Source organism: Equus przewalskii, chromosome 1 (assembly GCF_037783145.1).
Source record: "Equus przewalskii isolate Varuska chromosome 1, EquPr2, whole genome shotgun sequence".
In the NCBI taxonomy this organism is placed as follows: domain Eukaryota; kingdom Metazoa; phylum Chordata; class Mammalia; order Perissodactyla; family Equidae; genus Equus; species Equus przewalskii.
Window position 1 is genome coordinate 135,568,262 of NC_091831.1, and position 26,174 is coordinate 135,594,435.

General features: G+C 36.9%; 1 protein-coding gene across 7 annotated transcripts in view; it reads left to right on the plus strand.

The window, feature by feature from the left end:
* Positions 1 to 26,174, plus strand: part of NEDD4 (NEDD4 E3 ubiquitin protein ligase) — a 145,920-nt gene that overhangs the window by 103,589 nt on the left and 16,157 nt on the right. For all 7 annotated transcript variants that reach the window (XM_070579508.1, XM_070579526.1, XM_008516282.2 and 4 more), the window contains 13 exons: positions 3,413 to 3,463; positions 4,906 to 4,967; positions 7,635 to 7,737; positions 12,734 to 12,900; positions 14,794 to 14,911; positions 15,003 to 15,170; positions 18,355 to 18,420; positions 20,945 to 21,064; positions 22,348 to 22,551; positions 24,365 to 24,445; positions 24,671 to 24,725; positions 24,814 to 24,872; positions 25,982 to 26,047. In XM_070579508.1, the coding sequence (XP_070435609.1) occupies positions 3,413 to 3,463; positions 4,906 to 4,967; positions 7,635 to 7,737; positions 12,734 to 12,900; positions 14,794 to 14,911; positions 15,003 to 15,170; positions 18,355 to 18,420; positions 20,945 to 21,064; positions 22,348 to 22,551; positions 24,365 to 24,445; positions 24,671 to 24,725; positions 24,814 to 24,872; positions 25,982 to 26,047 (1,320 nt within the window). The remainder of the gene's footprint in view (positions 1 to 3,412; positions 3,464 to 4,905; positions 4,968 to 7,634; positions 7,738 to 12,733; positions 12,901 to 14,793; positions 14,912 to 15,002; positions 15,171 to 18,354; positions 18,421 to 20,944; positions 21,065 to 22,347; positions 22,552 to 24,364; positions 24,446 to 24,670; positions 24,726 to 24,813; positions 24,873 to 25,981; positions 26,048 to 26,174) is intronic.

Below are 26,174 nucleotides of genomic sequence, written 5' to 3' on the forward strand. Positions count from 1 at the left end.
CTATTCAATAAGACTGAGCCAAAAAAAAATGTTTTATTTATTTATCTGGTTAAGCTTAAAGCTAAGTTAGATAATCCAGTTAACCAAAATATTTTATTCCTCAGTCATTCTGGTTGAGATTTTACTATATTTTGTTGTATTTTACTTCCTTACTTATAGCTTCTTAAAGATCATATTTATTGAGTATAACATATACTTGTGATAAAAACAAGAATAAGGAAACATACCATAGCACAGCCTTGACGGTATAATTAAAAGCTAACTTGTCCGTTTCAAAAATTATCACCAGCTTATGTAAACTAAGCTAATTTTCTCGGTTTCAGTCTCCAGCCATGCTCTTTTTATTATATGTACCTGTTTGAAATGTCCACAGACTGGTCCAGGGGGAAGGGAGTAAGGATTTTGTTATAGAATCCAGCATTTCAAATGTAACAGTAGCTGACATTTGTTGAATGTTCACTGGATGCTGGGTATTATGCAAAGCACTTCATGTATATTTTCTCATTTAATTCTCACAAAACCTTATTCTTCTTCTTCTAGAAACATCTCTCTTCCAGCTATCCATCTTCCTGCTCCAGTATGCACTCATTGTTCTGTAGGTCTTACACTACTGTTATTCTGAGAGTTCCCTTCCCCATCATTCTGGGAATCCTCTTGGCTTCTCTCCTGTCTTGAATCCCCTGCATCTTTTCTTACCATGGTGTACTCCCTAATTTTGGTGACGTATGTCCTCCATTATCCTCCTAAGAACACTAATATCTGAAAATGTCCTTATTCTGCCTTCGTTATTGAGAAACATAGTTTGGCTGGGTATAGAATTCTATGTAGGAAATATTTTCCTCACACAATTTTGGAGGCATTATTCTCTTGTCTTTCCGTTTTGTGTATCCTCTGTTTCGTCTGTCTCAAAGCTTTTAGAATTTATCTCTGGTGCACTGAAATGTCACAATGAGGTACCATGCCATGACTTTTTTCTTCATGCCTAATACGTGTAGAGGGGCCTTTCACTCTCAGAATTCATGTCCTTTAGTTCAAGGAAGGCTTTTCAAAATGCTTCTTTGATAATTTCCCCCATTTTCCTTTTTCTTTCTGGAATGCCTGTTGTTTAGATGTTGACTTTTAAAATTTATCCTGTAATTTCCTTATTTGGGGAATCCTATAGTCTTTTGTTTTTTAGTTCTACTTTCTGAGAAATTTCTTTTACTCTATCTTCCAACTCTATCTTCAACTTTTTATTTTAGTTATATTTTTAATTTCTGAAAGCTCTTCCTTATTCTCTAATTGCTTCTTTTTCTTTTTCTTTTTTTCTTTTTGGCATGGAAGGACCTGCCCTGAGCTAACACCTGTCGCTAATCTGCCTGGTTTTTTTTTTCTCCTCAAAGCCCCAGTCCATGGTTGTATATCCTAGTTGTAAGTCCTTCTAGTTCTTCTATGTGAGCCACCACCACAGCACAGCAACTGACAGACAGGTGGTGTGGTTCCACAACTGGGAAGTGAACACAGGCCACTGAAGTGGTGAGAGCACTGGACTTTAACCACTAGACCATCACTGCTGGCTCTCTAATTACTTCATTTTTATAGTCTCCTATTTTGTTTGACAGATGTTTCATCTCTTATCTCTAAGAATATTAATTATAGTTTTTCTGAAGTATTTCTCCTGCAGTCTGACTTGATTCTTATTTATTTGACTCCCTTCTTTCTGTCTGTTCTTGGTCTAGGTCTCTGTTGTTCATGTTACAGATTTTCCTCAAATATTTAGTGGTCCTTAACTGTCCATAATGTATAAGATTCCAGTGTTTATTGCCTCCTGATGTGATGTGCTGAGAAGAGCACCAACATCATTTTTATAGAATTCTTGCAAAAGAAATGCATAACCTAAATTCAACCATGAAGAAACATTAGACAGACCCAAATTGAGGGGTATTCCATAACTAGCCAGTATTCTTCAAAAATGTCAAGATTGTGAAAGACAGACTGAGGTACTTTCCAGATTCAAATAAACTAAGGAGCCATGACAACTAAATACAGCATGTGATCCTGAATTGGGCCCTGAACCAAAATTAGTGGGACAATTAGCAAAATCTGAGTAAGGTCTATAGGTTAGTTAATAGTGTTCCTGATTTTGATCATTGTGCTATGGTTATGTGAGATGTTAACGTTTGGGGAAGGTGGCTGCTTTTTCTTCAAATACTTTTCTGCCTTATATTCATTCATTCCCTCTCTCTCCCACCCTCCCTCCCTCCTCTCTTTCTGGGACTCCAGTTACACATATATTAGACTGGTTGATGTTTTTCCACAAGTCCTCTTTATTTTTCATATTAGATAAATTCTATTGATATATCTTCAAGTTCACAGAATTTTTCTCCAGTCATCTTCAATCATATGTTAAGCCCATCCACTGATCCTTAACTCAGATATTACATTTTTCAGTTCTAAAATACACATTTGATTCATTTTCAAAGTTTGCATTTTGCTGCTGAGATTCACCATACATTCAATTATTATGACCTTATTTTTCTTTTAAGACCTTAAACATCTTTATAATAGCTGCTTTAATTTCCCTGTCTGCTAATTCCAAGATCTAGCTCATCTTGTGGTCAGTTTCTATTAATTACATTTCCTTTGATAACTGGGTCATATTTCTTCGCATGTTTAGTAGTTTTTTATTGTATATGGAACAAATATGTATTGTACTTGCTGGAGACAATGAATTTTATCTTTCCCTGAAAAGTATTGATTTTTGTTCTAGGAAGTTGTTAATTTAGCTGAACTCCAAGATGCTGTTTCCCCTTAGGTGAATGTCAACTGAAATCTGTGCTCCGTCCTTTCGCCTTCTACCTGTTGCCTTTCACATATGCGCTTCAGGGATCAGCTAGGAAGTTGGGTAGAGTTTATATATAGATTTGGAGGGACTCTTGTGGCTTCTTCCTTTCAGGGATTGTCCCCCTCACTTTCCAGTTATGCTGTTAACCTCAGACTAGGTCTTTTGACTCCTCAAACGAGTAAGATTTCGTATTTCCACTTAAGTTCTATTCACTCCACTGTATGAACTGTGGAGTACTACCAGGTGAAAAGCCATATAAATATGAACCCTACCCAGTACACTTTCTTCTTTCAAAGATTGACTCCCCTCCAGTTTCTGCTCGCTTTTGGTCACTTTATGGTGCTTTCAAATGGTTGTTTTTATATTTTTTTCAGAGTTCATAGTTATTGTCTGCAAAAGGATCAATCTAATACACTCTATTCTGCCATTACTAGAAGTTGTACCATATTACCTTTTATTTCCCATTGATATTGCATAGGATTAAACAAAAAAAAGTCTACATTTTTTATGAATTATGGCAGTAGCTCATCAAAATCTTCTAAAAGGATTGAGCATATTACTAATCCTTTTTTCCTCTTTCTCTTGTAGACAAGAGATGATTTCCTAGGCCAAGTGGACGTTCCTCTTTACCCATTACCGGTTGGTATAGATGTCCATGATTTTCATTTTGTATTTATTCTTTTTAATTTAATAAATACTTACAAATCTACAACATAGCTAATGTAAATATCTTATTTATAAAATATATACTGCTATTATTTTTTGAGCGTATTTTTTTCTGAAAACTCATCTCAGTTTTCCGTTTTAGTTTTGCCTTCAAGATTTCCTTACATGAACCCCAGTAAGAAAGAGAGCCACTGAAGTTTGTTGACATCATGAAAGCAGTGTTTGAGGAAGATCAGTTTGGAGTTATTCTACTGAATAACTAGAATGGAGAGAGCCTAGGCTTACCAAAGGAAACTAGTGTGGTTTATAACAAGATAGGCGTGAAGCTGAATCTGGACCAAGCATATAGCAATGGAGGAAAACAGATTCAGGAAACACTTCATAATAAAACATTATTGGACCAAGTTTCTGGTATGGAGGTTAAAAAAATAAGCAAAAAATAAAGATAATACAGGCTGAACTTGGGAGATAAGGGTGGCGTCTCAAGTAGAAAAGTTAGGAGAGAAAGCCGTTTTGTTTTGAAATATGATAACGTTGTTTTTTTGCCGTATTGAATTTCAATAGAAAAGAGGAAAAATGAAAGCTTTAAGTGGGCAGCTGACGGAGATTTGAAAATAGATTGTGTAGGGAATAGGGAGCAGAAGGATTGAGAGTTATCTCTGTGAGGTAACAGCAGAATCTCTGAGGATGATGGGCTGTCCAAATAAGAGAGATGAGAGCACTGAAGCCAAACACTGAACCTTAGTCAACGTGAGTCTGTCAGAGGAGAAAGAGAAGACGGACAAGGAGAGACAGGAAAAGGACCAAGTAAAATAATGTCATGAGAATTTAAGAAATGAGTTTTAAGACTGAATGGATAGTTAATGCAAAATGCAACAGAGAAGTAAAGGATAATAAAACCAAAGTTCTGTTGAACTTGGTAAGAAAGAGAAATAGTACTTCTTTATCAGTCTTTTGAGATATTTATTGGTTCTATACAGTCGTTAGAGATCACAAGCTTTTAATAATGTATTTAATCCAATCTGACTTTCCAGGCTGTTTACTTTGTTCTCCTAGAATTGTCTCTATGCTCTAACCGAGGCAACTTGCTGACATCCTACATATTCCATATTCCTTTGGGGTGCCAACATACTGACCACTCTCTGCTGTTTTTCCACTTCCTGCCCTCCTTGTGGCTCCACAGCGCACCTCTTGAGCTAGTCTTAGACTGAGCTGTGATGCAGGCTGTAATTCTCATGGTGCGAGAAAGTGAAAGCACGGTCAAGTTACCAGCTGTAATCGTTTAATAAGCTAAAGCTACTTTTTTCTCACTTCTTGTTTCAATTATGCCTTAGGTCGTAGCTCATGAATATTCTTGAGAAGTACATATTTTTGGTGTTATAGATATTTCTTGAAAACCCACTGTTTTATTCTAGACAGAAAACCCAAGAATGGAGAGACCATACACATTTAAGGATTTTGTTCTTCACCCAAGAAGGTCAGTAAATATAAAATAATAACATATTAATTTTTTTATTTCTTCATTATGCCTTATAGTAGCCTCTTTGGAATTTCAAGGTTTAAATCTTTGTAAATAAGCTACTTCTAAATATTATTTATATTACTTAGATAATATTACATATATAATATTATATTATTTTTAATAGCTTTATTGTTATGTCTGATAAAAATAATATATGCACAGTACAAAAAAATTCTAGAAATACAGAACAGTGATCATACCCCTTTGGGAAAGATTTTTCCACCTAATATTTACAGACTAGAAGGCTGAAATTTGTCATTATTTTGTATTTATTTTATATCTAAAGTATATGTAATATTGTCATAGTATGCTGTAAAAAATCACAAACATCAATTCATCTAAAACTAATATCCAACTTGACATACACAAAGCCACTTTCAGAAAAACCTAACTACATTTTGTCTACTTTAATAAAAAAAGGTATTTCAGAAAACTCAAATATTTAAAGAAAATAACATGAGCAAAGACTCGAATTTAAAACCCAAAGAGCATGTTCATAATTCCATTTCCTAAAATGAATTACTTGATTTTTGTCAAAATTTCTTAAGTTTAAGCTGCAAATAAAACTCCCTTTGATCTTCTGTACCACATAGTCAAGTAAAATCTGTTCAAACGTGTATGGATTTACTGTCAAAAAGATCAAAGTTAAGCAGAGGAAGGACATCTGTGAAAACAACAGTATTTCTCTTGTTTTTAAAACTAGAAAATGTATTTGAAAAATATACTGTGAGAACTCAGTAAAATTTTACATTAAAAACTTTTTAGGGGCCAGCCCTGTTGCCTAGTTATTAAATTCAATGCACTCCACGTTAGTGGCCCAGGTTTGGTTCTCCAGGTGCAGACCTACCCCACTCATCAGCAGTCATGCTGTGGCAGTGTCCCACACACAAAATAGAGGAAAACTGGCACAGATGCTAACTCAGGGCAAATCTTCCTCAAGGAAAAAGAGGAAGATTGGCAACAGATGTTAGCTCAGGGCCTCAGCAAAAAAAAAAAAGAAAAGAAATTTTTAATTATCCTGTGATGTAAATATTAAAATAAAAGGGACAGTGCTCTCTGATTATGTTAATATTTTCTATAAGAGAAGTTGCATATTTAATTTCTGTAGAAGTCTTGGAATATGAATCTCTTTTCTTCCTTTAATTTTAGACTGATTGTGACGTCTGCATACCAAGAATAACTAAATAAATATTTCTTCTCTTATTTGATTGCCGTAATAGCCTGCTCTTCAATTTGTCAAATGCTTTCTAAAATATCTTTCTCTTTAGAAAATATAACAATTTATGTATTCTTTCTGCACTGGATATTACTGCAAGTGCAAAAGAAACTTTATTCAAAGAGAAAATGTACTACATTCGTAGATCTGTTTGAGGCCCATTGAGTCCAAGCCCACGGACTTCTTATCTAGTTGGAAAGACATAAAACACATCATTGTAAAGAAACTCTTCTATAAAACATTATCTGAGCAAGTTTTCTATATCCATCTTTTATAGCAACAAGTCAGAGTGTTCCCACCCCCTTAAACATGGAGACATGAGCCATGTTAGTGACCTTGGAAATAAGCATCGGGGATTTTGTTGACCACTCGAGAAGGGTACACCTTCCAAACCCATAAGCACAGAATGGAGAACAACTAAAAAGATTAAGGGAGACAAGGGTAGGGAGTATCTCTTGAAGACAGAATGAAAGCGTAATTGGTTACATAGTGATGTCTGTAAAATCACCAAAAAAAAATCTATATAGAAAGCTAGGGCAAGCAAGGATTTCCTAAGTGAATAGGACACTCCAGTTGGTATGGGCGATAGACAGTGTTAAGTCTTAAGTTAGAAGCTTAAGAAAGACAGGTTTTTAAAAACATTTAAATATTAATACAGTGGGCAGCAACCGTTAGCTTTGACAACTCATTATTCAAAGAGGTGATCCAATATGAAAACAGATTAGGTAAGTTAGTGTATGACAGATACAAACAGCTGTGAAAGAAAGATAGTAGGTTTCAGACAGTTGTCAGGTCTTGCTCCCCACTTTTCTCTCATCCTAGACAAGATGGCTAGATGAGTATCCCTGAAGCACATCTCTGAGGATGCCTTTCCCTATCCCCCAAATTCCATGGCTTCACAGCATAAGCAAAATAAAATCTAAAGTTGTCTCTCTTCTCATGGACCTCATTATCTGGACCACCCCACTTCCTTCATGTGTCCTGTCATCCAGCCGAACTACTGCTGTTTCCTTAACTGCAGCCCAGGTTTCCCTTCTGTGTCCTTGTTCCTGCTCTTCTCTCCACTCATGTGCCTTTCCCTCCACTGCCACAGCTCAAAATCTTCCCCAGTCTTCTAGCCCCAACTTGTAGCAACTCAAATGCCAGCTTCTCTTTCAAGTTCTCAAATCATTCACTTAAACTTCCTTAGTATCTTATCTATCTCATAACAGGTTATGTGTGTTCTAACAATTTATTTATGTATGTTCCTTTTTCTCTGCCATCTACTCCTTTTCCTAGATAACTTCTGTACCGAAACTCATCTTTGAGTCTCCTCTAGTAGCTAGTGGGTGTTCAATAAACTCTTATTTAAATGAATGCTTTTCTTCCTACTGTTAAAGTTGTGAATAATTTTTTCTTTTCTACAGTCATAAATCGAGAGTTAAAGGTTATCTGAGATTAAAAATGACTTATTTACCTAAAACCAACGGCTCAGAAGAAGATAACGCAGAACAGGCCGAGGAATTAGAGGTGAGATTTTATAAATATTTGGTTAAACTAAAAAGACAATATCTGATTTCTTATTTTCCTATACTCTCAAGAGAAAATAACTTTATTCAATGAAATTAATGTGTGCAATAAAAATTGTTTACCTGGACATTTGTTTATTTCACCCAAGCATTCATTAACCATTTTTTTCCTCTAAGGATATTTCTTTAGAATGAATGGCCATTATTGAGGCTTTCTTAGGGAATAGAGAATACAATGTTCACAAATGAAAGCATTTACTGTATAAGTCATTAACTGTTCCTAGTTTTTTAAAGTTTTCTAAAACTATGTTATCTTCCCATTTATTAAATTTAGTATTCATAAGTTAAATATGTGGAAATTTGAGGAGACTCTACTAATTAGGTACTCTTTTATAAAATGTAATTCCTGTTACTTTAATTTTCCTGGTTGTGGGGGTTGCTCATAAGAAAGGAAGGGAACGAGAGAAAGAGAGAGGGGGAGAGAATTCAAGTGATCTGATAGAAAGCCACGTTTATTTGGAGCAGATAGAATTTAAGAGTCTTCATGGATAACAGGCTAAGAGGAAGTCCCAGTCCAGGGTTGGGGCAGAGCCACGCCTCTGGGTTGAGTGAAGAAGAGGCAGAGAGTGTGTATTTGGAAGGGAAGTGGACGGGGATCTAGAGATTGGAATCCTAGTCGCAAGCTCTGCAACTAGCCAGCCGAATGACTGTGTGAGTTCACTGAAGTTCAGCCACTTTGAAGTTCTCTGAACCTCAGGTTCTTCATTTGCAGAGTGACAGGATTGTACCAGATGGGCTGTAGGGTTTCTGCTAGCAGAAGAATTCATGATTTGAAAAGGAGACAAAAACACCTGCCCCTTGAGGTTCCCAGTGAAGGAACATTATCATCAAAAGATTGCATCTTACTCTGCAATATTTACTGAAAGCACACAGTGTATTGGCAGCGGTTTGCTTTGAAGGGTTTAGTTTGTGTGCATTCCTCAACAGTCATGCCTGTTTGACTGAGGGTCTGCTTATGTCTCCAGAAGAACTGTAAAGCTGAGGGACCTCCCCAAGGGCTGGGCTCTACCTCACACACTCACATGCCTTGAGAAAGAAAGCTTGCGAACCAGCAGTGCATTTGCAGCAAAGCTCGCTGGGAATTTTGTATATGTACTAATGAGATTTTACTTTGTGGGGGAATCTATAACAATAAAAGGACAGAACTTTTATCCTTTAAATCATAGAATATAGTCAGCCCTCTGTTTGGCCATCAAAGAACTTGGTATCCTCTTTTAAGTCTATATTCCCTTATTTGATTACTTTTTTCGTTTTTAGTTTTTCTCTGATATATGTTAAAATAATGATTTTTTAAAGTTTGTGGATATTTATCGGGTAGAAGTTGCTCTACCTGGCATTTTGGTGCCCAGGGTATCCTGCATAATGGAATTCTGTTTGAAATGAAGGATGTCTGCTGTGAAGAAAGAAAATTCTTTATTTAGTAACTTAAAAAAAATTTAACAGCATTTCATTATTTGGTAACCTGCTCCAAGTTTTGCCCACATACACGTATCACAGGTAGCTTATTCACAGTTCAGTTTCTGTGGGTAGAGCTGCTTCGTTTCGTTTTGTGGTCTCATGTCTCAATGTTTGAATTCCCTCAGAATACACCTTATAATTTCAGCAGATGTAAGCGTGTAGGAGTTTATTTATGAAAGGCCCTAGGAATTCAAACACATGAATCTGTGCTTATTTATCTTCTGTGTAGCTAATGACCAGAGAAGTCTTGCCTTTGACACCGAGTTTGTGACTGAATACATAGAATTCTGCTATTTAAAGAAAACAATTGTAATTTTCAAAGGAGGCTCACTCTCAGGCCGTTTGTATTCCTTAGTATGATAAAATGTGACTGTGCTAGATAATTATGTAACATTTGTTTTTTGTACCCTTTGCAACTTTAGATTTAGTTGTATGTATTTTACAAGATGAACATATAATATAACATTTGTTGTAGCTCTGAATGCTTTCTTTCTGACCCACTTTGACTCTGTTAAATTGTGAGCAATTGCATGTTAGCTTCGAGGTTAGTAATTAAGTAACATTCATTGGTTCTTAAAAAATGATTTTGTGAAGAATATTAGCTGATACATGTTTAATAGAGAGACATTCCATACAAAAAATGAAAACTCAGTCTTTCTAAACAATGTTCAAATGTACAAGCGTACATTTTCTCAACCTTGAAACAGGATTTTTTTTTTTTAAAGATTTTTTATTTTTTCCTTTTTCTCCCCAAAGCCCCCCGGTACATAGTTGTATATTCCTCGCTGTGGGTCCTTCTAGTTGTGGCATGTGGGACGCTGCCTCAGCGTGGTCCGACGAGCAGTGTCATGTCCGCGCCCGGGATTCGAACCAACGAAACACTGGGCCGCCTGCAGCGGAGCGCGCGAACCTAACCGCTCGGCCAAGGGGCCAGCCCCGAAACAGGATTTTTTAAAAGGCCCTTAATTAAATTAATTCTTATACCCTCCTTCTGAAGATTACTTGAATAACATAAATTCAATAAGTAGGTATTTAAAAGAGAAATTTTTAAGAGGATTTTAAAGAAATATTCTTCTGGTACCATTTTCCCAGCTCCGAATATTTTTACAATCCTTTACAGCAGTCGTTAGAACTCTTTTATTAATAACTTTCATTAATCTGCAGAATAATTAATGACTATATTTTTTAAAGTTTAATCTTTTTTTCCCAAGAGAATGAAATATAAAAATTCAACTCACATGCTTTTGAAATTGAGACCAGAGAAATAAAACCCAATTTAATAGATACAAGACTAATTTTTAAGTGTGTGATCCCGTATTAAAATCATTTAAAGGAATAGAAAAGGAATAGATGGAGAGAAAAGAAGAGGATAGAGGGAAGAAAGAAAATGGAGTTGAGCAATAAAAAGAAAGAAACAAAATTAAAGAGATGACAGTTCCCATAGAAGAGTAAAAAGGAAAAAATAAAGAAGACTAAGAAAGAAAAAGTCAGTTTTACTTCCCATCCAGATCCCTTTTCCTGGAATAGTTCTTTCCATCTTCCTCTCTCCCTACCCCTCACCTTCTGCTCTGCCTCAGTCCATGACCCTCTCACAGAGCCAGCCAGAAGTGATTCTCCTGGCTGCAGAAACCCCTAGCCTTCTCTCCGTATTGCCAGAAAACATTCCTTTCCTTCCCAGCTCTTCTCCCTGGCTCTTCATTTTCAGATCCAGCCTTCCAACATAGAAGAATTCCCTTTCATCTTCTAAGCCGTCAACTGGCTGGCACACAACAGCCCTTCAGTGCCAGATCCCCAGTGCCTAGAAAAAAAAAGATTTTGTATATATCAAGGAAATTATTTTTTGCCTATCATTATAGTACCAAATATGTTGCCCAGTTTGTCATTTGTTTTTTGTTCTTTATTTTATTTTTTTTTTCACTTTGATTTAGTAGTTTTTGCCATTTACAGATTTGGAGGGTTTTGATCAGATTTATCAATCTCTTTTATGCCTTTTTGGTTTGATGGCGTATTAAATGGCTTTTCCACTCTTAGAATACATTTTTAAAATCTCCCAACGTTTGTTCTAATACATTTTGGTTTTATTTTTTAACTCTTAAATATTTTTCAATCTGCAACATCCTGGTATAAGGTTTGAGGTAGCAATCCAAATTAAATTTTTTCCTTTTTTAAGTAATTTGCCTATTCTCTCACAAATTTGAAATGTTTTTATCATATACTAAATTCCTATAAAGTTGAGTCTCTTTCTGGGCTTTCTCATCCATTCTCTTGAGCTGTCTGTCTATGCATGCACCAGCGCTACACAACTTTAATTATTGTGGTTTATAATATGTTTTATCTGCTAGGGTTAATCTTCCCTCATTCTTTTTTAGAATGAGGCTGGTTATTCTTGCTTGTTTGTGTTTCTTTTTGAACTTGAGAATTGCCTTGTCTCATTATTTTAAAAAATCCATAATGTAGTTTTATCAGAATCTTGGTAAGTTTATAGATTAAATTGGGGAGAATTGACACGTTTGTGGGATTGAGTCTTCCTAGCCGACATCATATGATGTCTTTTCATTCATTCAGGACTTCTTTTTTGTTCCTTTAGGAGAATTTTTAAGTTTTCTTCACTAGTTTTTTATGCTTTATTTAGTAGAAACTTTAACCTATTGCCTTTTCTGTCATGAGGTTTCCTGTATAAAAGCATGTCATTAAGTCTCTCTACCTTTTTCAATTAATTCCTTACTCTAACTACCCCAGCTAAGGCCTGATGGATATTTGCCCCTTGCTAGTCTCAGAGGAAATTTCCAGTGCCTTCTTGGCATTTAAACAAAACAAAACAAAACTTTCTTTCTTTGGCTGTTTTATGACTTGACCAAAATGCCTTTCCATGGTCCAGAGGAGAAAGAGAAAAGTCAGACCAGAGGATCATAATGACTTTTCAATCTCTAGAGAGTTCACTGTAGCAATTATTTCTAAATCTTTTGCTTTTCCCTGTCATGCTTCTACATGTTTGACCTTCATCTGTTGACTTTTTTTCAGGTCTCAGATAGTTATTGATTTCCACTATAATGAGGTGCTTTCTCTGTGGGAGAGACAATGCCCAATATGACATGATCCCTGCCCTTCATTCATTTGCTTATAATTTAGAGAATAGCCTAAGGTTACACTGATTTAGGCTATGGTTCTCAATTTCTCAGTGCTTTCCATTGTTTGTTTATTTAAAAGTTTTTTCTGTCCTTTTTTTAATTAGGTATGTTTTAAAATGAAAAATTTTATAACTATTTCAAGAAAAATATAAATGTTATCATTTTGCAAAAAAAGTCTTACTATCATAAAATATTCATATGATGGTCTTAAAAGTTGATAATGTGCTAATTCTGTCTTTGCATAATTTCTGGAACTGAATAAGCTAAATCTCCTTTTAAATTTTCTCTAGCATAATTTATAAGGTGCAAAAAATCAAGTATAAACTTAATTGTTACCATTCTGTTTTTTAGCCTGGCTGGGTTGTTTTGGACCAACCGGATGCTGCTTGCCATTTGCAGCAGCAACAAGAACCTTCTCCTCTACCTCCAGGATGGGAAGAGAGGCAGGATGTTCTTGGAAGGACCTACTATGTAAACCATGAATCTAGAAGAACACAGTGGAAAAGACCAACCCCTCAGTATGTGATGATGGCTTTCACATTTGTAATCTGAATACATTCGACCACTAATTTTCATTTGGAAGTCATGTCTCAGATAGATTCATAATAGTATAGGGATCCATAAACTATAAGAATACCAGGATTTTTATGGCCTAGAGCTTTAAAAATGCTGTCTTCCCTGTTTCTTTTTAAAAATGATTTGATAATATTCAAAATTATGTATTACAAATATCACCCTTCTAATTGCTTCTTTATTTTAATACATTGTCAGTTGTTTATGTTTTTAATTATTATGTCACCACAAAGAGTACATTTTTCAGATTGGTTTAGAAAATCTTGGAGACTTTTTGTAGTTTGTTACGAAAATATAATAAAATGTTAATTTCCACAGTACACTATTTTTTAAATATAAATTATGTTTAAATATAAAGGACTCAATAACAAAGGTCTTTTGTTAAACACCCATTTGCCAATCTGGTCAATGTATACATGATTTCCCATGTACACATATCAAGGACAGAATGACCTTCAGGGTATTCTAATTTACGTCTCCTCAGTGACATTTTTCTTTTATTATCATCTGACTGTTTGTAAATATACATTTACAGATTCTCCCATTATTCATTCTTATTGTCAACTGTCCGTCCACTTTTCCTTCCTTATAGCCTTATGAAGTCTTTCTTTAGTTTTCTGCTTTTTGACATAGACTTAAAATTTTGCTTATTTGTGCTTTAACCTTTTGAGTTTTGGCTTTGGTATTTTGTGTCTGGTATAGTTAAGCACTTTCATAGATATTTTCTATTCTCAGATCCTTCCAAAGCAAATCAGTGATCCAGGTTCTTCATGGCACAGAAGCATTTATCTCTGTGGGATGACATATAGATTGCAAAACTGTACACTGTAATATTCTACAAAATTATCCTATTGCATATCTCAGTATTATGGCAAGCCTGACTTGAGCAGAATCACATTTCTTTCACTATGATTTATATTGTTTTCAGCTAGCCAAAATCAAGTATTTAGTGGGGGAAAAAATCTCAAGCATTCCATTAGGACCATCTGTGAAAATTATGTTTTCTCCAGCAACAGTAAGAGCTGCTCTTCTGACTGTCCTGGGCTTATATAGCATTAAATAAATTAACAATAATTTTTTTATTAAATATTTGTACAGAATTCTTGATGTGATGGTCTAGTTATATTAAATGCAAATACTTAAAATAATATAACTAATAAATGACTGGGGTAAGGGTATTCAGTCTGATTTACTATACCTCTCCTAAACTCAGAGGTGCCTTTACTATTGTCCTTTTTTCAGACCAGGCCCATTACTATAAATGCTCAAAAACAGATACTATTTAATCCATAATCTATTAAGTTTTTAATTATGGTGTCCTTACACTATTTTTCACTCTGCCCTCTGCTTTCATGAATGGAGAACTTTACTCTTGGCTTAAGATCAGTTCTGGAAAATGTTACGGACTGATTCATGAAGATGTGTATGTAGCTCTTAAAGCTTCTCTTTTATGAACTTTCTAGAGCTACTTTATGTTTTACTCTTGTCATAACAGGGCAAAATAATAATACAATGAAATTGTTTATGAAACTCAGATATTCCTCCATTCAACAGACATTTTTGAGTGCCCATACGTGTCAAGCATTATCCTAGGCACAGTGATGAACTAAAGTACCAGAGTCAGACATGTTACCCATTCTCACAAAAACTGTGACTCTGTAAGGTACTCTGAAGGTGCCAGTATGCCCACGACTTAATCTACGCATGTTGAAATAGCCTTTGGCCAAAAACAATACATTCTGATCTAGTATGGGTATTTCTTTAAAGGATCACAGAATCTTTGAGTATCCTTTTAACTGTCTACAAGCATGGTTGATGGGTTTGATACTTCAATACAGGGACAACCTAACGGATGCCGAGAATGGGAACATTCAACTGCAAGCGCAACGTGCATTTACCACCCGGCGGCAGATATCCGAGGAAACAGAAAACGTTGACAACCGAGAGTCTTCAGAGGTAGAAATAATTTTCTAGTTCTCATTGATAGACACATGTTATAGCAATAGATTAAAGGATGTGTGGCTTAAGCTTGTTCTGTTCGTTTTAGAGCTGGGAAATTATAAGGGAAGATGAAGCCGCCATGTATAGCAATCAGGCCTTCCCATCACTTCCACCGTCAAGTAACTTGGATGCTCAGACTCATCTTGCAGAAGATTTGAATGCCAGACTCACTACTTGTGGAAATTCAGCCACCAGCCAGCCAGTATCCAGCTCAGTAAGATGCTCTTAGATTTTGTTGTAGCTTGAGGATTTTATGTTCTGTATGTTATTCCATTCAATAACTAACTTTTTCATAAAATCTTGTCTTAAATGGCATGTAATAAGGTGTTAGGGACTTTAGGACTTTATAGCATGTTCATTTATCGAATATTCCCACTAATAGTATGGAGCAGAGTTGTGGATAACCCAAACGGTCATAGAGTCTAATGTCCATTATGTGAATGCTCTCTAGCTAAAGACCACCAGGAACACACCTGTAGTTGAACAAGTTGGGTTTATTACTTGTTTCAGCAGGGGAGAACACGCACCGTGTCTTGGTAAGAATATGTTAGGAAAGACTTAAAGGATTTGGGCTCATGTTAGGTGATTTTGAGGAGCATTTAAGGAATCAACACTTTGCTCTGCATTGGTTGCTGTCTGGAAGCAGGGTAATTCTGTGATTGGGTATCTCAAATCTTATCTGTAGTGAGGCTAAAGCTGTAATTAGTAAAAAAAAAAAAAAAAAAAAGGAAAGAAAAAGAAAAAAAAAGAGCAGCAGTCACATTGGCCAGGATGGGGAGATGTTTGGTATTTCGTGGCTTGGACAACGTTCATGTTTTGTCTGTGTTCGGGCATGATCACAGCGTGGTCTTGATTTGTCTTGATCCTGCCTATGAGGGCCAGGCAAAGGTCGTGGATGTCAGGAGCTGCCCTTCACCTTCTTAGTTATAACATACATGTCACTAATACCCATGTATGAATGAGAGCTGATGTACTTTGACTAAACAAGGAACTAGATGACATTCTCACCCCAGCAACCGCTATAAAAATTGCTGTCCATGAGGTCCAGAAGCAGGTATTCCAAAATACACTGCCCTGATGAGATCTTTGTGGCTAGCTCTCTAATCTGTGTCAAGAGAGATCTTTCAGTGGAAGACAGATTATTCTCTGAGGATGCTACGGTCATTTCCAGTTGGAATTCCTCTGCTTTTCGTTTAGTTAGTAAGTATTTATTGAGGGCTGACTATACGCAAGGCACTGTATGCTAGTTAAAGTATCATTAGAATACAGTCCTGTCCATTTGTTGAAGTATTGCCTATGGCTGCTTTCACACCACATCAAGAGAGCTGAGTAGCTGTAACAGAGACTGTAAGGTTCACAAAAAATATTTACTGTCTGGACCTTAACAGAAAAACTTTATGAGTTCTGTTCCATCACCTTCTTCGAGAAGCTCCCATGTAAACAGCTCTATGCGAATACCTGTGTGGATGTCCAAGAGCATATCTGCCTGCCTGCTGCCTTTCCCTCCTTTCTTCCATCTGTCTATTCTGTCTCCCATGCATTTCATTTTATGTTTTTGTCAGGGGAGTGGGAAGGTCAGTCAAAGACTTATAGGATAAGCTATATTGATTTGCTGATAAGTTGCAAAAGATTCTATTTTCTTTCCTCCTATTTTTTTTAATTATAAAAGTAATACATGGCATCCATACAATGAAATACTATGCAGCCGTCAAAAATAATGAAGTGGCTTTGAATGTATAAGTTGTATGGAACAATCCCTAAGAGATATTGGTCAGTGAAAAACAGCAAGGTACGGAACAGTGTGTTTGATTTACTGACATTTATTTAAATTATTTTAGTGATCAAGAATAAATATGGACATGATATTTTTTGAAAGCTAAACAGGAAACTGGTAATATTGCTTGAAGAGAGAAACAGAGTGTGCATGACATATATCTTTTGTACCTTTTGAATTTTATACTATTTGCATCCGTTACCTATTGAAAACACTTAATTTATTATTTTTAAAGTATTGTGTGGTCATGGTTAAAAATTGAAACAGTATTGAGGTGTATAATATAAAAATTAAATCTTCCATCTTACCTCTAACATATACCTTGAATATATGCTCCCTTACTCACTGTTAATGGTTTGGCATATATTGTCATAAATATTGTCTATGTATTCATAAACATGCATGCACACATATATTTGTATATAATTTTTTAACCTGAGATCATCTTATACACACTTTTTGGTAACTTACTTTCTTCACTTTCTCTGTCCCAGACATTGGACCATTTCAGTGAATATAGATATACTCCTTTTAAAACCAACAAAAAAAATCATCAAACTCTGGCATATTCCATTGTGCGAGTAACCTTTGAGATATTTCACCAGTCTCCTATTGATGGACTTTGGATTGTTTACAGTTCTTTGTTGTTAGAAACAATACTGCAATAGATATTCTCACAATTTATATGTCTACTATAAATTTTGATGTCATTAAATAACAAGACTAAGATATTTCAGGTGTATGACAACAGCATTCATATAAAAGCGCAAGGAAAGAAAGATCATGGGATTTCCGGGAAACAAGTAACCTGCAATGTCCAGAGGGTGGGTTGTGAGGCGAGAAGTGGCTGGAGCTGTCAGGAAAAGCCAGGTCATGAGGTTCCCTAAGTGTTGCGTTCTGTGCTTTAGATTTTATCTTAGTGACTGTAAGAAGTCACTGAAGGGCCTTGAGCTAGAGAGTATGTCACGAGATCTGCACTATAGACCACTCTTTCGGCTGCTACACATAATATGAAGAGTACATTGAAGGAAATAAGACTCAAAGCAGGGCAATCTATTAGGATTTTCTACAGTAATAATCAAGGTGACAAATGATGAAAATTTGGAGTTTAAAAAAATGACCTAAAGTCCAGGGGGAATGTATTTGAGAGCTAGTCATAAATAGAATGAATAGAATCTGGTGACTGACCTGGCTGTAAGGGACGGGAGGGGAAGAAGCCAGGTGACTGACTGATATCTGACTTAGGCAGCTGCTGGACTCAAGAACTGCCCACTGACATGAAGAATACCCAAGAAGGAACAGGTTTGAGAGGGTATGGACAGGGAAAAACCAAATCCAGTTTTGGTCACACTGAAGGGGTGTCTGTTAGACATTCAAGAGGAAGTATCCAGGTTGCAGTGTAGGACTAGGGCACGGGGAGAAGTGTGAGCTGGAAGTTGGAAGTCACCAGCATGTGGTGGTGTTGAGAGAGGCTCAGTGCCTTCGCATACAGTGTCCACGGTCACTTCCTAGTGGGCGTTCTTTGTACGCTCCATCATATCCACCCTGCTACCTTATCTGCCCTTCAAAGACCTTTACATCCAAGACCTAAAGTTGTCATTGTTCTTTTTTTTTTCCCCATAAGAATCATTCCAGCAGAAGAGGCAGCTTACAAGCCTATACTTTTGAGGAACAGCCTACACTTCCTGTGGTGAGTTTTCTCCTCTCCCCTCAGTCATCAGTAAAAATATAAAACGCAGCACCTTTTGTTTCATGGAGCGCCGAGTATGAGCTTTTGACTGCCAACAGGGAACTGATCCAGCACAGAATCTAGGCTGTGGTGGATGAAGTTCAGGGGAGGAGAAATGGGGAAGGTAGGACCTTTAAGGACAAAAACAGGAGAACTGTCGCTCCCATAGTAAGAAAGCCAAGTCTGGGGGTGCTGGGGACTGTGGGTGATACCCGGCCTTGTCGGTTGATGCACTGTGCTGGCTGGAGGTGGTCTGCTGCAGGCTGCACACAATTCGGAGTTATGGTGTCTAGCGCCAGTGCTCTGTACATGAGCCATGGCACCTGGCAGCCGTTTCTGCCCCGTACGTGAGGTGTCACATCAGGGTTCAGTCACTCAGTCAGGTGCGCACTGGTGTCCTGGCTCAGTGGCCAGGTTGGAGTTTATCAGTCCCCTTTCCCTCTCTTCCCTTCAGTCTCGCGTCCACCAGTCTGCCGAGGCTTCTGCTGCCTCCTTAGTGGCATCCCAGCCACAACCTTGACTGGAGTCTAGACCCTGACACTTCGTGCCTGCACTGCTCACTCCCTTCTGGTCTCCCAGCCTCCATCCTTCCCAGCTCAACTCTCATTGAGTGTCTCCCTCCCCACGTGGCCCCCACTTGTTTTTTAACCAAATGAAAGCTCCCAGGCTCCCAGCCCCTTCAGCCTACCCTCTCCTCTCCACCCTCAGAAACCTGCTGCCTTCCTTCCCATCTGTGCTCTTTCTTCCACACAGACTCTCCCCATGTCCTAACTCTCTCCCTCTTCTGGGTCTACGCACATTCCATTTCCCCACTTGGAATGGCCTCCTCACTTTTTTTCACCAAGCATTTGTAGTTTTGACTGGCAGCCTGTATATTAATTTTGAAAAGTAGGGATTGGTTTTGCTTTTATGGAAGTTCCAGCAGAGGAAGGCTGAGGCTCAAAATTCCTTGACCGAAGAATAGCGCATCCATCTACAAAGGTGGCCCTGAGCTAAGAGAAGGGCATAGATGCTGTTCTGGGGAAGGATGGGGCACTCACCTGTGCAACTGGCCCCACCAGTATTGACCGTCAACAAGAGGGTAGATGCCACTGAAAGACTGCCCTCACCAGCCTTACTCTCACTTCTTGTCCTTTGTCCGGCCTCCTCCCTTTGACTGGATCCTGCTTACCATGATCTGTGGTCCTTCTCCCACTGCACCTTATAATGTGCTCCATAGAGTGAAACTGTTCAATTTCTGATTGACAGGCATTCATCCAAGAAACAAGCTTAAGTGCGCCAGAGGAGAAGCAGAATCTAGAGATGATTTATATTTTATGTACTGGAAAAGCTATCTCTGTGTCTTTTCTTCTCAATATATTGATTAGGGTGTTTTTACAGCTTTCTTGAGGTATAATTTACATACCATAAAATCCACCCATTTTTAAGTGCACATAAAAATGAGTTTTAGTAAATGTATACAGTTGTGCAAACTTTACCACAATCGTGTTTAAGAACCCTTCCGTCACCCCAGAAGTTCTTTCAATCCCAATACCTACTCTCAACCCCAGGTAACCACTCATCTGCTTTCTGTTGCTACAGCTTTGTCTTTTCTAGAAATTTCATTGTAAGTGGAATCATACCATACGTAGTCTTATGTGTCTGGCCTTTTGGGATTTACCCATGTTGTTCGCTGTCTCAGTAGTTCACAATATTCCATTGTGTAGATGTATCTGCTACATTTCATTTCTCTACTCACCAGCTGTTGGACATTTGTAAAGCTGGGCAACTTTGAATTCCATTATTTTGTAGTCTAACAGTTCATCATAACTGTCAGCAATGTTCACCCACCTCCTGTGTATCAGGAGCGGTGTACCTAGTGAACAGACTAGCGGTGATGGGTTTTATGTGTAAGGCACGTTAGGGAGCCGGGCTAAGCCATGGCGAGTCTAATCTGTTTCAAAAGACAAAAAGAAGACCAGACTTGGACTATTTTAAGTAAACCTGGAAATAATCAAACCTCTTTGGTCGTTAGTAATAAACTATAATAAGCAGCACTTTCCCAGCCCTTACAGAAAGAAGGCAGGGGTAACTTTTGACTCAGCACCTGTGAGTGATAATTACTGTAGTTAAACTGCCTGGGTTCAAGTCTTAGCTCTATACTAGCAATGTATCCATTAGGAAATTACTTCAATTTTCTAAGCTTCCTACTTACTTCTTAAGTAAAATGCCAATAACAGCAATGATCTCATTAAGATTTGTATGGGGTTAAATGACAGGATCCATGTAAAGCACTTAGCATATGGTTGTTATCACTCTCATGATTATTGTCTGTTCTGCTGGGTTTATTTTAAGTGAAATGCTGTACACTTTATTTTGTACGCTTTAAAATATGATTTAAAATATGGTTCATTTTAAAGAGAGCTAGCAATGGAGAAGGGATGTAGACCTTTTAAAAAGATTCTTTCTTATTAATATTTAATTCTCCTCTTATTAATCTCTTTAGCTTTTGCCTACTTCATCTGGATTACCACCAGGTTGGGAAGAAAAACAAGATGAAAGAGGAAGATCATATTATGTAGATCACAACTCCAGAACTACTACCTGGACGAAGCCCACAGTACAGGTGCCCTGCAATCTGTCCATCAATTTGTTTTCTTACAGAATTTAAACCATCATATTCCTATGGAAGCTGTTATATCACTTTGTAGTATATACTGGATGCTTCTAGCATCTTCTAATTATTTTCTGACATTTGTGCTAAGTGTCTTCCATTTCCTATGCATCTCTAATATGCATGAATTACCACTTGTTATTGTGTAAAACAAGTCCAATTGGGAATAAGAGGAAAAGTAAGTGATCTGGTCCATTGGGTAATTTTGTAATTTGAATGGTTAAGATCATTATTTTGCTAAAAAATAATCTTAGTGATTGGTCTCTGTTAAAGAAATTTGTAACAATGACCCTTTGTTCTTAACAACAGTGAGTGCCTTTTGTAATATTTCCTTGTAAGTGTTTTGGGAAAATATTTATTTTATCTTATCACCGTTTTTCTTATTGAGAAATTTTTTAACGCTGAAAAGTGCAGAGAATAATATACCAAATACACATCTTTTTAACACCCAGAATTTACTACCATTAACAAATTACCATATTTGTTTCTAGACATTTTATTTAAAAAAAAAAACTTACACATAAAACTAAATTCCTTTTAACCAAGCACTTTGGTCCCAGTCCCGAGAGGGAACCGCCATCTTTGATTCATTGAATATTCTTCCAGCCTATTTTATATACTTACGTAGACAGCTAAACAGTGCAAACTATTGTTTATATCAGTGTGTTTCAGATTCTGCATAGATGTTTTGTTGTGTAAGTCTAAGTCTTTTTTTGCTCAACATTGTTTTAAAACCCTATCTGTGTTGTTTTATATATAGATCCCAGTGTATTTCTTTTAACTGCTGCCTAATATTTCACCATGTGAATATATTACATTTCAATTACCTGTTTCTATAGTGAATATTTGCCACTCACTTTGTCCAGGTTCTGAACCCACTTCTGTGTATGGGGAATTCCCCAACTCTCTGAGTCTTTTGGACGAGCAAAGTCCTCCTCCACTGGGTTCTATGGCTTTCCTTGCCTCTAAGGCACAGGCCCGCCCATCCAGCTTTCTCAGTCACATGTACCCACCACAACTTTGTTACCCAGCATCTTATCACTCGAGAATTAGCTGAGAAATTATAAATAATTGTAAAAACAAAGTTTGACAAAACACTCTACTAGAAAAATGAGCCTCCCATGCTTAGGCCGATTTATAAGAAGTATGTATTCTGTTTGCAGGTTACCTTTTTAACCACAGCTATTTGTGTGTTCTCTATAAAGCATGACAACATGGTTTAATTAATATCCTAGGCCACAGTGGAGACCAGTCAGATGCCATCGAGCCAGAGTTCTCCTGCATGCACTCAACCACATGTCCCCACGAGTGATTCAGCACAGCAGGTGACCCAGCCATCTGAGATGGAGCAAGGATTCCTTCCCAAAGGCTGGGAAGTCCGGCATGCCCCAAACGGGAGGCCTTTCTTCATAGACCACAACACCAAAACCACCACCTGGGTAACTCTGACTCTTCAGTTTTATAGCGATAGCAATAATAATCCCTTATGTATAGTTCTTTATAGTCTTTAAGTGTCTATTAGTATAACTTATGTTTCCTAGTTTTACTTAAAGATATGTTGAATTCTTAATAGTATTATTTCTATTCAAAATATGTTTATGCCTATTTTTAATATTTTGGGGGATTGTCCTGGAGATATCGACATTTACTTCCTATTTCAAGTTTTTAGCTCATTAGCCATAAGTGCTTAGGAAGAAATTTAGTAATAATCCTTTACCTTTATAGGAGGCTTTATAGTTCTAAAGCACTTTTGAATCCATATTTCATTACCCAAAAAACCTTGTAAGGCTAGGAGAATAGGGATTTTTATTTTAAGATCAGAGTTAAAGTTGTTTAGCAGTTGGTTCACCACTAATAGAAAAATTACTGGAAGTCATCAGCAGATGAATAGATTTCAATTAATTTACTTAAAAAATCAGTGTACCTAAGTAATACTAAAATAGTTTAATAAGTTATTTAATAAAATAATATTAAAATGATATATATAAATAATCCAAATAAATTGAATTTTGTTCTCTTCTTCAACAATTTGAATTGACTTTAATAACCTTTTTGCGCTTACCTTCCTATCTTTCAAAAATATTACTAAATCAACACCTTAACAGATAGGTACCAAAAAGCATGGTTGGGGACTGAGACATAACGTGTAGTCCAGTTTAATGTCCCACTCTTCCACCAGTTTTTATTTAGAGAAGACCCCTCTATGGTGACACAATCCCTAAAGAGTGGGGCAAAATACTCTGAATGGTTTCTGTGAAAGAGATGATGAGTTCATACTGATCCCACTCTGAGGACTGAATACTGTAGCCTGAGTAGCCTGAGAATGAGAGATTTTAGATGGAGAAAATATTATTTCACAGATTAAGCAAATGAAATAACAGTGTGCCCTTTTTTGGGGGCGGGGGGTAAGGAAGATTGGCCCTGAGCTAACATCTATTGCCAATCTTCTTCTTTTTGCTTGAGGAAGATTGTCACTGAGCTAACATCCGTGCCAGTCTTCCTCTATTTTGCATGTGGGATGCCACCACAGCATGGCTTGATGAACGGTGTGTAGGTCTGCACCCGGGATCCAAACCCACGAACCACAGGATGCCAAAGTGGAGCACACAAACTTAACCACTATGCCACTGGGCTAGTCCCCCAAAAGTGAACTTTTTTTGGGGGGGGGGGGCGAGAAGGATTGTCCCTGAGCTAACATCTGTACCAATCTTCCTCTATTTTTTTTTTTTTTGTATGTGGGATGCTGCCACAATATGGCTTGACAAGTGGTGTGTTGGTTCACACCTGAAATCTGAACCCGCAAACCCCAGCCCGCAGAAGTGGAGCATGTGAACTTAACCACTATGCTACCGGGCCAGGCCCGAAAAGCATACTTTTTAAAGAGATTTTTTTCTTTTTGGCTGGGGAAGATTCTCCCTGAGCTAACGTCTGTTGCCAATCTTCCTCTTTTTTTTTTTTCTCCTCAAAGCCCCACTGCATAGTTGTATTTTCTAGTTGTAAGTCCTAGTTCTTCTTTGTGAATTGCCACCACAGCATGCCAACTGACGGATGCTGTGGTTCTGTGACCGGGAACCGAACCTAGGCTGCCGAAGTGGTGAGAGCACCGAACTTTACCACTAGGCCATCAGGGCTGGCTCTAAAGAGAATATTTTAAATATCCACTGATACTAAAAACCGTAGTAACAGATTGACTTCTGTGATTTTAAAATTTGTGTGTGTGTATTGTTTTCTTTATTTACTCTACCAAAAAAGGAAGATCCAAGACTGAAAATTCCAGCTCATCTGAGAGGAAAGACGTCACTTGATTCTTCCAGTGATCTGGGGCCTTTACCTGTAAGTTTGGAGAACTGCTCACTCTAACTTGGCTATCTCAAACATTTTGTATTTTGGAATACAGTAGTTCTTTAACAACTATAATTAATATTATTATTAAAGGGTTGATGCCTTTTACAAAGAATGGAATGTACAAATTAAATTAACCGTATAACCAATGCCATTTTTCTACCTGTACATCTAAAACCCCTTCCTAAAATAATTGAAAAACATTCTTCATTACAGCCAGGATGGGAAGAAAGAACTCACACAGATGGAAGAATCTTCTACATAAATCACAGTATGTACAATGTGATTTTTCATTACTTTTTTTTTTGTGATACTGAATTTTGTGCATGAGAATAAACATCGATTTTCTCTTTCTTCAGATATAAAAAGAACACAATGGGAAGATCCTCGGTTGCAGAATGTAGCAATAACTGGACCAGTAAGTATCTTTGTATTACTCTGCTCTGACAGAAGTGTCCTCTCCCCTGTCTCTTCAAGGGCGAATGGTCAAGGGCATAATCCTGCAGGCGTTGACAGGAAAGCACATTTGCAATTCTCTCCTCTCGCCCCTACCCCACTCCGGGTCTCAGTTGTTTGCAAAGAGCATCTAAGGTCGTTATCCTTACCCTACCCAATAGCCTTGGGAGACGAGGGAGCCACAGTCAAAATGCTAAGGCAGTGGGCTGCTGTGCTCAGGCTGGTACTTGCCATTGCCTGAAAAAGAATCCTGGCAGTCCTCCCCAGATCAGAGAGGAGCCAACCTGATAGCTGACAGTGCCCTATCAACTCCAGGATCATGTCTTGAACTTTGTGGTAGAAATCATTGTATATATAAGATATTATATATATGTATATGTGTGTATGTGTATGTGTATAGATATGTGTGTGTGTATAGATATGTGTGTGTATATATGACACAGTCGTATTGAAGTATAAATATTACCATGTAATATGTTTATACTACTCTTGAGTCAGATTAATGATAGCAAAATCATTATCCTCTTTTATATTTATAGCTACTTTTTCCATTTTTAGTTTTTCAGATTTTACTTGTTTTCTAATTCACAAAAACAAGTAAAATTGAAGATTTAGTTCTTTTAGACTACTCTTGAGTCTCCCATGTTTAGTCTTTTAAAATAATGGATAAAAAAGGCAACTCCTCAGAGTTCAAGGAAAAAGTACATTTTTCAAATTGTTCCCTTAATGGAGAAATCACTTTGAAAGTCTCTTTAGAAATGGAAATTTTCATTTCTAATATTTCTCTCCTTGGAAGAAATTTCCTGTTTCTGGCATGTTACATTTCAAGAATATTGCATGATGAAAATTACAGCCATAGGAATTGCTGAATACAATTTTATCTTACACAGAGAAATTTAAATTTTTAAAGTTTTATATTTGCTTTTCTTCGAATTAAACTTTTCTTTCCAAATAGTCTCTTTTGATATCTTAAACTTATGTTCATAAAATACCCAAAGGGGAACTTTTAAAATTTTTTCAGAATAAAAACAACCTAAACGTTCTTTATTTTTCCCAAATTTTCAACTAAAGGCAGTGCCCTACTCCAGGGATTACAAAAGAAAGTATGAGTTCTTCCGAAGAAAGTTGAAGAAGCAGGTTAGTGATACTTATAATGAGTTCTTAGAAATGATTGTTATGTAGACTGAAAGTATGGGAAATGCATTTTAAAAAGTAATAGAGAATATGTTCTACATTTGTAATAATTTTGAATAGTTGTTTACAG